General features: G+C 43.2%; 1 protein-coding gene across 21 annotated transcripts in view; it reads left to right on the plus strand.

Moving 5' to 3' along the window:
- Positions 1-15015, plus strand: part of LOC137879901 (potassium channel subfamily T member 1-like) — a 68024-nt gene extending 53009 nt beyond the window's left edge. For 12 of the 21 annotated variants that reach the window (XM_068720858.1, XM_068720860.1, XM_068720862.1 and 9 more), the window contains 13 exons: positions 1380-1485; positions 1599-1771; positions 2761-2832; positions 3597-3731; positions 3941-4052; positions 4704-4805; positions 4919-5002; positions 5091-5219; positions 5898-5918; positions 6245-6545; positions 8790-8852; positions 11867-11951; positions 12155-15015. In XM_068720858.1, coding sequence (XP_068576959.1) covers positions 1380-1485; positions 1599-1771; positions 2761-2832; positions 3597-3731; positions 3941-4052; positions 4704-4805; positions 4919-5002; positions 5091-5219; positions 5898-5918; positions 6245-6545; positions 8790-8852; positions 11867-11951; positions 12155-12275 — 1504 coding nt within the window. In that variant the 3' untranslated portion in view covers positions 12276-15015. Of the gene's footprint in view, positions 1-1379; positions 1486-1598; positions 1772-2760; positions 2833-3596; positions 3732-3940; positions 4053-4703; positions 4806-4918; positions 5003-5090; positions 5220-5897; positions 5919-6244; positions 6546-8789; positions 8853-9101; positions 10876-11866; positions 11952-12154 lie in introns of those variants that run through there. The other 9 variants (XM_068720865.1, XM_068720874.1, XM_068720878.1 and 6 more) reach the window with 4 other exon arrangements.
- Positions 15016-15037: the final 22 nt, after the last annotated feature.

Here is a 15037-nt window from a genome sequence, read left to right on the forward strand (position 1 = left end):
CTCGGTGGTTGTGGGAGGAGAGATTGATGGGTTTGAAAACAGGCGTGTAATCTGTGTGTCACGATGCTGTAATGGCGCGGACATGGCGGTGATGAATGTCCATGTCGTGACAGGGAGGGTCATCGCTTCTCCTCTTGAGTGAAGCTCATGCTGCACGTCCTCGTTTAGATCTTCAACGCTCTTCTATCAGTCGCCATTGTAGCAATTCAGAGTAATCCGTTCATCTCGGCAGTTTTGTTCCTCTCTCCTCCCTCCCTGTATGTGCTTTCATTAGCTGGAGATAACTTTAGGACAGATTGGATGCCTCTCATTGCCACAGTCGGTTCCTTTTTGAACAGTAACTGTTATTGGGTCTTCTAAAGTTGGACTCGACACGGTCCTTCTAACCTCAGAGCCCCTATTACTGCGCCTTTCGACGCTTGAGTAGTTTTTCTTCTTTTAAGAAATGTCAGACGCAGTAGTTGAGGGGACGGAGAGTCTGCGGGGAAACAGAACCGAGCCGCTCAAGGTCCCACAGCGCCATCGTGTGGTGATCCCGGTACATGCACCAATAAACAAAGTCTGAATCTCTTTTATTGGCAAACTAGAGGGCACCGTGAAACTGATTAGGGTAATTACAACTGGCGTTTTACAAATCGGGGCTCGCAGAACCAAACGAACACAATTGTTTTGCGAAAAAACAAAATGAGACACGATTAAAACTAAACAGACTACAAAAAACATTGTAATTGCTTGTGTAGTTTGTATTGGGCAGGAATGAGACCTCCGGGCTCATGAACATCAGTCATTTCACCAAAACAGATTTTAACGATAAGCGTAAAGATGTAAATGTTATTTATTGGCAGCCATTAGTGGTGATATTTAATAATGTATATGTCAATTTTAGATTTGAATGAAAGACCGCACTATTTTTGTGTGAGGTTGTGTTTAGCACTTCCTTCAGAGCCTATGGGAGGAATAAAGGACCGCATTGCTGGTGGATCTCTGGTACTTAAGCTGTGTGTCAGTCAAGATGACGGCCGGGGTCGAAGGCATTATATTTTTGGGGTCGTCCATCCGTCCCATTTTTTTTTTTGTGAACACAACATCTCGGGAACACCTGGTATGATGCATTTCATTACATCTGGCACGAACATCAACTTGGACTCGCGGATTAGAATTCAGCAGTCAAAGGTCACGGTCACTGTGACCTCATAAACCACGATTTATTATTATTTTGGAGCGATGACATTTTGGATAGGCATGGATCAAAACTACAACTTGACTGGGTTTGGCGGAGGCATACAACCACGAGGCGGTACTTCTCGTCACTCCAGCTCGTTGACGCCACGCTATTACAATGTTCAAGTTTGGTAAATTCTTGTTTTGTTTTCCATCAGTTTTGTGAAGGGCTACCCTCCCAACTCGCCCTACATCGGCAGCTCTCCAACTCTGTGCCACCTCTTGCCACAGAAAGCTCCGTTCTGCTGCCTTCGCCTCGACAAGGTGAATTCACACACAGGAACAGACAGAAGCAGTTTTATAAGAAATACGAACTGTTATGTTATGTAACATATCTGCCGACCGACTTCCTGTTGAACTTGTCTGTCTCCGTCCAGGGCTGCTCACATAGCAGCTTTGAGGACGCCAAAGCGTACGGCTTCAAGAATAAGCTGATCATAGTGTCCGCGGAGACGGCGGGAAACGGTCTCTACAATTTCATCGTCCCTCTGCGTGCTTACTATCGGCCCAGGAAGGAGCTCAACCCCATAGTGCTGCTGCTGGACAACCAGTAAGACCTTTCACAGTCCTATTCCTTTGTTCTTCCTCCTACAGGGATGGAAAAACCACCGACATTTTCATGATAACTTCAAAAAAAAAAAGTAGACTGATACAGCTGTGCATTCATGTTGATAAAGGTTTAGTGGTATTAGAACGTTTTATTTCAATTATGTCAGAGTTTGATACAGATGCAAAATAATCAGCTTTTTGAATATGAGCATATAATCAAAGGGACAGAATTGTTAGCCGTAGAGTTGGTTATTTTAGCTTAATGAACATCTAAATCTTTACATTAATAATAAAAAAAACGTTTTTTCATGTAGAGAACTGAGTCAAAGAGTTCAGAATATGTGAGGAAATGGATCTGTGTGTTTGTGTTTTCTTACATTTGCTTGTGGACGCGTGTGGGTTTGAAATAGATTTATGAAAAATGCTCCGGCGCTCCGTGAGTTTGTAATTTAAAGCCACCGAAATGCAGTCAGCCGAGCTCAGTCGGAACTATGGGCTGGCGTTCAACTTCAAGATAAAGAAAGAAATGGCTTTTGCATTATTCAATCGTCCCTCGTTGCATAGGAAAGCCTAGCTGTGTGTTAGGGTATGTAAACACACACGTGTGTGTGTGTGTGTGTGTGTGTGTGTGTGTGTGTGTGCGTGTGTGTGTGTGTGTGTCTGGTGTGTGTTTTCCGCTCCAACTCACTTCTGAGTTTTATTAACTTCGGCCAAATCTCTGCGGTCGCTGAAACTAATAAACCGCGCCGACGGAGAGCCGAGAAAAGCTGAGTGACGACCTCGGGGGGGGTTTCCATAGCAACCAGTTAAATCCTCTCGCAGAGTTTAAACGTGCGTTTCCACTCAACAGTTAACACGGTCTCTGCGCTTCCCCGATCAACAAGTTCATTTCAGGAGATTGCAGCGACAGTGTCATAACGTGTCCCTGGAGTTTATGGGAGGTAATCAGTCCGTCGGGCTAATTCATGACGTTTCCTGTTTCCCCTCCAGGCCAGACAACCACTTCCTAGAGGCCATTTGCTGCTTTCCAATGGTTTACTTCATGGCCGGCACAATCGATAAGTATGTGTTTGGATTACCTGTGAACCGATAAAAAGCTGCTCGCTTGATTCCTTGATTTAATGACCACATCCATCTCAGTAGTAGTTCTTCTATTTGTGTTAGAGCCTCCTGAATAAATCACATTCTTATTCCCACATTAGCGAGTTATTACCTAGCGATTTCATAAACCAGGTTGGACCGTTAGCTCTTAAGTGAGCTTGGTTAATTAAGTTAATTTGATTGCGAGGAAACGTTGTTGTGCCGTCCAATCAAAAGCAATCGGCGATGTAACCGTCTGCACACATGGAAAATGTTTTCAATCTTTGTAAAATCATAGCTTAGTATGACTTTTTAAAAATGCCATAAATAAGTCCTAGTATGTGTAAATGGATGCGAAAAGAGTTAGTCATAGTAAATGTGATTTAAAAAGTCATGGTTTAGTATATCAGACAACAGAATGTCACAAAAGGTAGTATTTGTCATGAAAATGCCTTAATATTCTGTACGTGATTAAATGTCATTGTGTAACATGAGTGTAGTATTTCATCATAAAAAGTCAATAGTACACTATGCTGTTAAAATTTGATTTAAAGAGTCATGGTACAGTATGTCATAAGTGTCACAAAGAGTAGTAGTACAGCACGTCCAAAAATTCTAATTTGATTTATAATACTATAATATAGTTAAAATATCTTTGTTACAAAATACAGATAGATTACCATTGTTATAACATTCCCTGACGTGTCGTGCCGTTATGAACTCTGCTGTTTTTGTGAATGGACCAGCTTGGACAACCTGCTTCAGTGTGGCATAATCTACGCCGACAACCTGGTGGTTGTGGACAAGGAGAGCACCATGAGCGCCGAGGAGGACTACATGGCGGACGCCAAGACCATCGTCAACGTCCAGACCATGTTCAGGTAACGCGGGGACAGCGTGTCACTGTGTGGGGAACGTCCAGTAAACGGTCGGCGCCGCGTGGCGACTTCACCTCAAAGACGGACTACAGTCGCCCAAAAGAACTCTTTTACTCAACAGCCAAAATGAAAAGCATCTATCACTGCTACGAGGGGTTCACTAACATCCGTCTCTCTTTAATGTCCCCCCCCCCCCCCCCCCCCCCGCTCAGGTTGTTCCCCAGTCTCAGCATCATCACGGAGCTCACGCATCCGTCCAACATGAGGTTCATGCAGTTCAGAGCCAAGGACTGCTACTCACTCGCTCTCTCCAAACTGGAGAAGGTGAGCTGTTGAGAAGGCACCGTGTTACGACTCCGTGGCTTTTGACCTCTGTTCTCTTTTCCATCCGTGTTTTCAAAAAGGCCGATCAAAGATCAAAGCTGCATTGAGGAAGATGATCTCTAGCAGCGTAATGTTTCCAAATGAAAATCACCCTTGAAGATGTAAATATACTGAAGAAAAGAAAAATCTTCAAAGTTCAATATGTTTAGTATGTTTTGTGTCTTTAGTGGTAAACATACCATTTGTCTCTTCCCCCTGTATATTTTCATTAGTTCAGTAAAAATAGAGCTATTTCACCATCCCCGAAACTAAAAACAGGACCGATCATGTTCTTTCTCATGTGCCGTTATGTCTGTTTTTTCCAGCACTGATAGTAAAAGACACAGAAGGAATTGTTAAAAAAAAGTTAAAAGTTAGTATTTTATATATACATACACAAAATTTGACTACTGCATCTAACCCATCCCTAGCTTATTGGGAGCAGTGGGCCGCTGAGAAGAGAAGACGACCCTCTTAACCCAGTGTGCCGTGAAGACTTTAGTCGTGTCTTCAAGTCCCTTTTTTGCAGATGGCGCAAAAGAGCAAATAGTTGAGTCAACAAACGGGTGAGATTTTAATATCTGGGTTGCTCTGTTCTGGTTCTCTCTCCAGATAGAGCGCGATAAGGGCTCCAACCTGGCCTTCATGTTCCGGCTGCCGTTTGCTGCGGGGCGGGTGTTCAGCATCAGCATGTTGGATACACTGCTTTACCAGGTGGGATAGCACAATATGTATGTGTGTATGTATGTATGTCTAACCCTGATGTCTGAACAAGGCGTTTGTGGCCGGGCTTGTCCACAGCAGTTCTCTTCTCTCTGCTTTCACAGTCGTTTGTTAAGGACTACATGATCGCTATTGCGAGGCTGCTGCTCGGTCTGGACACCACGCCTGGCTCTGGGTACCTGTGCGCCGTAAGTCGGAACGGTCGCGCTGCTGAGCATTCGAGTGAATAGAGTTTGCGCTTGCACCTGCTTGACTCTTATTCTCCGAATCCTTCAGATGAAGATCACGGAAGAGGACCTGTGGATCAGGACTTATGGCAGACTCTTCCAGAAGCTCTGTTCCTCCAGCGCCGAGATCCCCATCGGGATCTACCGCACAGAGTCGCACATGTTCTCGACCTCAGAAGCAAGTTCACTTTTATCGAACGCTTAATGTCGGAGACCTCGCCGAGGCTCTGCTGCCGCTTTTTCATTATTCATTCCCTCATTCTGCGTTTGCTTCATTCCTTCTTATTTCAATTTGAATGATGTCCTTCCATGATTTGCAATTTTTCGACTTTTGTTTCACTCCTAGTCTATCCCTCACGTTCACCTCTCTCTCTCTCTTACCTTTTTTCTTTCTTTTTGAAATTCTAATTTGTTCTCCATTCTCCCTCTCTCTCTTTCTAACCAGCTGCCTTTTCTTGCTGCTTTTCATCTGTCGTCGTTTGCTCCTTTTTGCCTTTCTCTCTTCTACAAGTTTTATGCCAGGAGAAGGAAATATAAAAAAAAAAAAGGGAAAATGATGCATTTGAGCCATTGCCAACAAAAGATTATCCAACAACTTGTGTGATTAATACAAAATAAATCAGGGCCTATATGATATTTAGCAGGTTATGTAAGTGGCTAACGTCAGATCCAAACTCACCAGCCTCAAACTAGAAATGTACCGTTGATAGACAGTGTTAATTTCCCACCATTAATACAATTGTAAATACACTATATTTAATAATTCATGTGCAAACCTTTGAGCCTTTGTATGATTTTGTTTGCCTCCATCTTTCATTGCGTTTCTTTTTGTTTGGATGTCTGTTTGTTGTTTCAGTGCAAGGACAGTTACGCACAGGTAAGATCCGAATGTGCTCATTATTATTATCTAATTATCATTTATATTCTATTTTCCTCAAATGTCCTCTTTCTGCTCACAGCACACACCCATCGATAATTCAATGCTGGCGTTTTTTTCTGGCTTATGAAAATGTAAATCTCACTGCCGTCACATCTTGATGATACAGGTGCCTGAAATATGAAAAAGTTTGCTTTTATTGTGGACACAGGCAGGTGTTTCTTTAACGAACGTAACAAAACAGTCGAGTCGGCACAAACCCGTTCACGCACAGTGCCCCGCATTAACAACACCCCCCCCCCCCCCCCCCCCCCCCGCTCTCCCAGTCTCAGGTGTCCATAAACACGCAGCAAGGCGAGGAGCATTGTGAGCGCGGGGAGTCCTGGAAGGAGAAGAAGGCCCACAGGAACTCCACCACGAGTGACCAGTCGGAGCACCCGCTGCTGAGGAAGAAGAGCATGCAGTGGGCGCGGCGGCGGCTGAGCAGGAAGACCACCAAGCCGTCCAGCAGAGCGGAGCGCATCTCGCAGCAGAGGCTCAACCTGTACCGACGGTCCGAGCGACAGGAGCTCTCCGAGCTGGTCAAGAATCGCATGAAGCACCTGGGCCTGCCCACCGTGGGATACGGTGAGTGGAGCAGCCGATGGACGAGAGTTAGAGAGATGACCGGTCGTCTTATGGAGAAGTTAACTCAATGCAGGGCTTCACAATATATGACTTGTGTGTGTGTGTGTGTGTGTGTGTGTGTGTGTGTGTGTGTGTGTGTGTGTGTGTGTAGCAAAAGTATTGGTTATTTCAGCATAATGTGCATGAAAATGGACAATGATGCAAATGATAATATTTTTTTTGCAGATTGGAGTCTCAGTACTGTAAACATTTGTTAAAGGCAGCAGCAGCAGCAGGAGGAAATAATGGAATTGGTTGAGTTGAACTTCAGTGGACCTAAATATCTCAGATATGTAATGTCAAACCACAGATTCTTTACAGTTTATATATCATATTATGAATAAGTCAAAGGGTAGTATGTCATAGTATAGTCCGTCATAAATTATTGAAATTTATACAAAACAATTATATGAAAATGTCGTAGTATAGTATGCCATCAGGAATATAATTTAGGGAAAAAAAATGTATATGACTATAACAAAGTCATAGTATGGCATGTCATTACAAATTACAGAAAAAATTCATAGTATATCATTGAAAAATGTGACAAAAGTCATAGTATAGTATGTCATTTAAAAAAGTAATATTATTGTATGCCATCAAAATTAAAAAGTCGCAGTCTAGTATTTCATAAAATATGTGATAACAAGTTATAGTATAATATATCATTGAAAAATTGTAATAAAGTCATAGTATAATATGTCATAAAAAGTAATATTATAGTATGCAGTGTTTCCCCTACCATTCTAGTAGGGGGCGCCCCGCCCCCCCCCCCTTGAAGGTGGAGTTAATTTTGTTTCATTTTGTTTTGTATAGAGCAGAAGTCATTAAAGGTTCCCTTTCCTATAGAACAGGTCTACACCTTGTTCCTTTATTAAAGAAACCAAACAGCCTGATGTTATTTATCTTATTTACAGACGGCATGTGTGTCCCCCCCCCCCCCCCCCAAAGCTATAAACTTAGGGGAGACACAGGTATTCCATCAAAAATGTCACAATAAGTCATAGTATAGTATGCCATCAAAAAAGGTCCTAGTATTATGACATTTATGAACATTTGATTTTAAAAAGTCATAGTATAGCATGTCATAAAAACAAAAATTGCCATTGTATCGTATGCCATACTAATATGTAATATAGGGCGTCATAGAAAAGGCCATGAAAGGGTTCCAAGTTCTTCATTTGTCATACGCAATATTAGATCTCATGCTCCCAACAACAATGCTCCTTAAATATGTAGACAAAGAACAAAATGTAACATGGAGAATCTAAAACATAAAACAGTTCAAATATAGGGATGGACTATAGCATGTGTGTTAAAATACCATGTCTGTGGTAGACTGTATATACTACACAGTTAATTCACTCTACAATTACTGAGTGACTCTTTTGCTCCGCCCACTTTCAACCAATTCACTTATTTCAAAAATGATTTAAAGACTAAAAAACTCCAATCTGTGCTCCAGTCATTTTATGTCATCTCACTGTCTGATGAGATGTGGGACAGTCCAACTCATTCATATCGCACTACATCATCATCAACTTCATATTCTCACACATCACTTTCACGCTCATCATCATCATCATCATCATCATCATCATCGTCGTCGTCACACTTTGCTCACCACATTCGCCGTCACGTGACGTGAGCGCGTCGCGCACGGAGATGCAGGAGCACCGGAAACCTCGTCTCAATTGTCTGTTTGATCACAGACTGCAATTGCCTGCACTCTTCTCTGCTCACTTCTTTTTTTTTTTTTTTGTTCTTCAGTTCTTCTCTCCTCCCAGCTTCACGCTTCAAAAACAAAAGCAGAATCATGCTCCAGATGTGCACAAATGTTCTGTAACGTGTCGACTCAATACGTTTTCAGGACGAAAACCCAAAAGCTCGGGATCATCTTATGAGCCGTGAATGTCAGTGAGGATTACTGCGGCGGGAATCATATAATATGTGTCAGATGAATCATTTGGAAGTGATTCTGCGCGCACACACACACACACACACACACACACACACACCATTGCCTGGCTGCTTTGCATCGCTCTCATCTTCTTTCTTTTCTTTTAAAAAAAAAGTTGTTTTTGAAACTGCAAAATGCATTTTGCTGCCTGCCTGATCTTTTTCTTGTTTCCCCCCCTCCTTTGTTCTTTTCTCTCTCTCTCTCTTTTTCTCTGATTCTTCTATCTTCCCTCCTCTGGCCTGTAGAGGATGTTTCTAATCTCACTGCGAGCGATGTCATGAATCGAGTAAATCTAGGATATTTGCAAGGTAATTCCGTGCGCTCTTTATAACACATTCACAACAATGCGAGCGGCTCCCTTCCATCTTGTGGAGAAAGGAGTTTCACCAGCATCCATTGAAGATTAGTGCACTTCTACACTTGATTTATCCATTTTTAGAAGTGTGCTTTTCCACTTTGTCTGATTTTTTAATTTTTTTTCTCTTAGGCTAATTTGTAGTTCATTCTAAAATTCACAAATTAGGATATTGAAGTTGACAGTGAATGCCGTTGCTTAGAGTTGCAGGACATTTCAGAGCACCCGTATACAGAGAGGACCAAGCCGTCAGGTTAGCTGGTTGATCACAGTACTGCAACTTTACTGCATGAGTGTGTGTGTGTGTGTGTGTGTGTGTGTGTGTGTGTGTGTGTGTGTGTGTGTGTGTGTGTGTGTGTGTGTGTGTGTGTGTGTGTGTGTGTATAGGTGTGTGTGTGTGTGTGTGTTCTGCCAGAATACGTGGTAGACCAGCAGCCAAATCTCTCCCTACCTCGCTCTACTGTCTCTCTCTCTCTCTCTACCTGGTCTTTTCTGCATTGTGTTCCCGTGAGGTGACGTCCCCCACATGGCTAGAAGTACTGCAGGGCATCGGAGTATGGCTTAAAGAGTGGAGCGGAGCGCATTATGTCTGTGGATGGAAGGTTAGACGTAGACTTCAAACTCAAGCATCAGAGGGTTCTTGATGTAGAACATTTAAGAACTCTGCCTTGGACACCTCACACTGTGTGTCTTCACACTTATACCATGGCCACAAATCACTGGTTATATTGCTATTCGCTTCTTAAAATGTGTTAGTGGTTTGCTCCAGGTTTGCCAGTTGGACTTAAATAGTGCTGTTGCTATAGTTGCCAGCAGTGTAATATAGTGTGTGTGCTCTGATTTAGAGTCAGGAAAACAAAGGCTCTACAGTTCCAGCACATTTGATTTTAAATTAAACGTGACTATGATGTCGATGTGCTGACTTTAAACTGAAACTTAAAGATCCTAAACTCAGCTAGGGTCTAGCTAATCCAGTGGTTTAGCTTCTGAAGTTGAGTCAAGAGACAAATTGAAGCGAGTTAGCGAGAGAGCAGAAAAGGATAACAAAGAAAGAGATAAGTGGTCGCAGGATGAACCTTGACCGAACTATCTGTCAATCAATATTTCCATCACTCATTACTAGTATTTGAATAACACTATAAACACTATAAATTCCTAGCGTTAAATATTGAAATGAAGATATTTGGAGCGTGACTGGGATGGAGGCGTAAGAGAGTCCAGGGTACTGCTACGTATCAGAACAGGACTAGCAGCATGTCTCGTTTTGTTTCGGGGGCTTTTGTCTTCAGGAGGTCAAAGTTCAGCAAAAATGGGGAATAAAAGAAAAACCTAAAAACACCAGAGAGAAAGTGTTCAATCAAAGTCTGCACTGTGTGTGTGTGTGTGTGTGTGTGTGTGTGTGTGTGTGTGAGGTTTCCTTTTAAAAAGTGAAAAAGACGAGATAAAGGCTTATCTTTCTTTTCCTTCTGTGGCCATGGTATAATCCATATTTAATACACTGAGTAGTCTACAATAACGACGTGTGGATTAGAGGAGAAAAAACAAATTGGTGGCGTCTTTAACATCACTTAGTAGTACTGTAGAACACGCTCGCCTCACAGGTGGTGGTGGTGATCCAGCAGCAGGTCGGACCCTCTTCCACTCTCACACTCCCAATGTGTTCTGCTCCACTCGGTTTGGTTTGGAGTCGCTCTGCGTTTGGTCCAGTCTGCCGGATGATGCTGGAGCATGTCCCTCTTTTGTCTCTCTCTCTGTGTGTGTGTGTGTGTGTGTGTGTAGGTGTGTAGGTGTGTGTGTGTGTGTGTGGGGCTGAGTGTCGTCCTTTAGCATGGCATCCTGCCGCCTTTGGTCCCGTGTGGAATGCGCAGGAGTGTTTTTTTTTAAAAAGGGGGAATGCGTTGGGTCTGGATTTGTGGCGTAGCCGCGGACGCTGTCTGCATGCTGGCTCCGTTGTGAAGCTGCGCATGGGGAGCTGTTTGAGTCAGCAGGCAGCATGGGCCTCCCCCTTGTTCCTCAAAGTGCCCTGACAGTAACGGTTAGCCCTTCTCTCTCTTCCCCCCCCCCACCCCCTCCCCTCCCCCCCGCCTGGCTTTATAAAGGGCCACAAGCAGGTGGGTTGTCATGGAGGCACATGTCCCCTCCTTTCACTTCCTCCGTCCATCACGTAAAAGCAAGTAGGAGCCGCCGCCAGAGAGCACGCCACACACACACACACACAATAAACAACACACACACACACACACACACACACACACACACACACACACACACACACACACTGACATAAAGACACACAGTAATATGACTCATCAGGGGAGTGAGTGTAACAGTCACTTTCCTCTTATTGATTCTTGAGACAATATTAGACCTCCATAGTGCAAAACAGTTCCCTTAAGTATATTGGGAAAGCAATAAAAGAATATTGTTGCAACTGTTAATGTTTATATAATGTGGAAACAATTTACCGGTAACTATTTATAGACGGCGGAGTTATATATATATATATAGAGTACATGAAGTAGTTTATCTGTTCACTTTATTTAGTTTATTAATGTCTCGATAAAACGATTGATAATTACATGACTTAAGGATTGTTGAACCTGTAATTATCAATATCGGTATCAGCCTCCAAAAAGCTGTTATTGGTCGGATTTTAGTCAAAATTTGTATTGAATCAACTGCGAAATTTACTTGTAAATTCAGCCATTTATTTCCCATTAATAAGCATGATTTAGAAATTCCTCAATTGGGTTTAGGTAACTCAAATTAAATAAATAGTTAAATTGTGATTGTTAACAGTTGTAACAAGAACAGCCAGACTAGCAGAAGAGCATCATACTGTATGTGAGTCTCATATTGTCAGCGGTTAGAGGGCTCGTTTCCTGGCTGATGTACTCATTAATGACAGAGAGCGATGGAGGGATCCAGAGCAGCACTGAAGGTCTCCTCCGTCTCCTTTTTCAACAGACGAGATGAACGACCACCAGAACACGCTGTCCTACGTCCTCATCAACCCTCCTCCTGACACCATGCTGGAGCTCAACGACATTGTGTAAGACAAGACAAAGGAAGACAAGTTTTCCTTTGGTTGCATATTCTACGATGCTGTTGAGAAGCAATAACTCGGCGTGTAAAGTTGTAAAAAAAAAACGTGCATAACAGACCACCTGGTGTGCGGTAGAGTCACGTCGACCAGTAGAAAGCTATGGGCGTCTCATCAATGACTGGTAGATGACGTTGACTTTGTCTCCACAGGTACATCATCCGGTCCGACCCGCTGGCACACATGCCGGAGGACTCGCAAGTGGGGCAGGCGCCCGGCACCAGGAACCGGCAGGACTTTGGCACAGAGACGAGAGACGAGACTCACCTCTGAACCCCCCCTCCCCTCCCCTCCTCCCTCAGTCCTCGACACCCTGACACCTTAACCTCTAAGCCACCGTCCTGGGGGGCCGGCGGAGCCCGTTTGTCTCACACAGATGAAGGCTCGTCTCGGACCGAGAACAGCAGCGCATAGCGACGTAGAGCGTTATGCGTCTCTCGGCCTCAGATCCGAAAACAAAAACAAAAAAATCTAAATTTGTCTAGAGAGACGGCCCTGAGAGACCTGCTGTTTCCCCACTGAGCTGCTACAGGAGGATGCATGAAGAGTGCCTCGTCATCGACCCCGACTCCCCCCCCCTCCCTTGCACACACCTTCAGTACTCGCACACTTGTAGACACGGGACAGGGAGACTTGGCGGATGTCGTGAGCGGTCTTTGGACAGTCTTGCACACGCTGTACAGGATATCAGATCATTTCACTCAGGGGTGAAGTTGCCCCCGCGGGGCCGACTTCCTCTTCGCCTGTTTCTGCCTAAACTCGCAAAGAAGCGAATCTCGGGGCAACGTTACCCTCGTCACAGTACATGTGCACTTTTTTCCTAATTTAATACAAACGTCCGTTTTTTTTTTGGTTTTTTTTGTCGGTTTCTAATCAGGACGGGATTTTCGTTTTGTTTATGAGCACAAACTTTTTTACGACAAAGTGTCATCTGTGAATATACACACTGTAGTGGCACGATTATCAGCCATATTAGCATTGTCAGCATTTCTCTTTTTTTTTTTTGTTTTGTTGTTGTTGTGGTGATTGTAAAAGAGTGAATATTGTTAATTTATTTTACCATTTGAAGTCTGCTATTCCGTATGTTCTATTCTTTTACTTTGTAAATAGTGAATATTTTGCATGTGGGATATCAGTGTTATTTTTAGTTTAGAGCCTGACCGATTTATTGAGCAGATATCATAAACTTAGCTTATCAAAAGTACGTCAGGCTGAAAAGGTAACCAAAAAATGTATTAATTGTGCCCACAACACGTTCTACTTTATTTATGAATGTATATTTAAAGTCTTATTTTCTTAGCTGAACTTCAGCATATTCATGTTATATTTGTGTGGTTTCTAGTTTATTTTTTATAAAGTATTAGTGTTATGTTTTTTTTGACACATTTATGTATTCAAATGTAAATTGTCTCACTCGGTACATATCCAGCCAATGAATAGTTTGAAATCATGGGAAATAAGCTTATTTCAGAGAGTCTGATGAGAAGCTCGACGCCGCGCTCTTATCTGTATGTTAAACATAAAGCTAGAGCAAGCAGCTGCTTAGCTTAGCTTAGCATAAGCTAGCTAGTGGAAGCAGCTGCTTAGCTTAGCATAGCATAAGCTAGTGGAAGCAGGGAGAGGAGCGTTTCTCTGAGAGTTTAAGGTGCTGGTAGGAAGATTTGAGGGCAAACCCTGCTTCCAGTGTTTATGCTAAGCTAACAGCTTCATAAGTGAGGGGCAGACAGAGTGGTATCAATGTTCTCTAACGTCAATATCAATGTTCTCTAACGTCAATAAGCAAACCTGAAGATCTGTCAAACTATTCTAAGGAGTATTGGCCGACAAATCATCATCGAATGTAGAAATCCAGTATCAGTCAGGCTCTAGTGTTTTCATTGATTTACTCCTTTTTTAAACTTGAACTCATTTGAAGTTGATGGTCAATATTCATTCATATTGTGATCCTCCAGTTTCATAACTGTCAACGAGTTGCAGTCACACTGGTAGCAGAATCGTTTTGCACAGACGGCGACGGGCACACGGTCGAGTCCGTTTCTACCCGGTAACCCGTCTCCACATCTAGTCGGAGCACACTTGAGCCGAAACGAAGCGCTCTCCTCTCCAGATGTGTACAGGCCACACCTTTGCGTAACAAGGCGGCGGCGGCGGCGTTTAATCTCGATCTACGTCTCCTTCAATCTCTGTAAATAGGACCTTTTGTAAATGGTTTCGGTCTCTTCCGTTCGATGAAAAGCGAAAGACTCGAACGTTTGTTTTGCACTAAGCTCTTCGGGGACGTGTGGAGCGTTTAAAAGCATGACCCTTTAATCCGTTCAGCACAGAGGACAGTGTTCAGCTACTCCTGTGATGCAAAGACAAGTCAAACGTGCTTTCTGTTTCCATTCACCGCACAGATGTTCGAAAAGCGTTGATTCATTTGTGAAAGAAATATGAAGGAACTAATGATGAAGGATTTTATTTGTTTTCTTGAGGATGCAGCCTAAGCTCTTTTTTTTTTAACATTGAACTGTACTTCTGTTCTGATCTCCGCTCAGCGGTCCTCTACAAGTGTCAGTTTACAGGGCAGGAGAGCTGAGGAGCGAACCTCGATGGACGACCCGATCGGTGTTCTGATCCGCTCATTCAACGTCTTCCTTGGTCCTCCGCTCACTCAGACCTCCTTCGTGTCCATACTTACAAATACCACAAGGGGCATGCAAAACTACAACAGCATGTTTTTTGATATACAAGCTTGCCAAGAACGATACATTTTGTACATTTAGCGGGACGTCCCGTGGCTAGAGAAACCCATATTCAAGTCGACCGCTTGCAAGTCGGGGCCATTATTTGATACTGTGTATTTATATGAATGGAACATGCATGTTGTGTCCAGGTGTTATCAGAAGCCTACGTATCCTGTTTACCTCCACTTTATGTTTTGAAGTCATTGTCAAAAAAGGGGTTGATCCATTTTGTACTCTTTTCTTATGAGGAGCGAGTGTTCTTCTCAACGTGTCAAATATGAACAAATAAATGCTGCATGCAGCCAGATA

This window comes from Cebidichthys violaceus, unplaced genomic scaffold (genome assembly GCF_023349555.1).
Source record: "Cebidichthys violaceus isolate CVI_PGR_0920_01 unplaced genomic scaffold, fCebVio1.0.p SCAF_26, whole genome shotgun sequence".
Lineage (NCBI taxonomy): Eukaryota > Metazoa > Chordata > Actinopteri > Perciformes > Stichaeidae > Cebidichthys > Cebidichthys violaceus.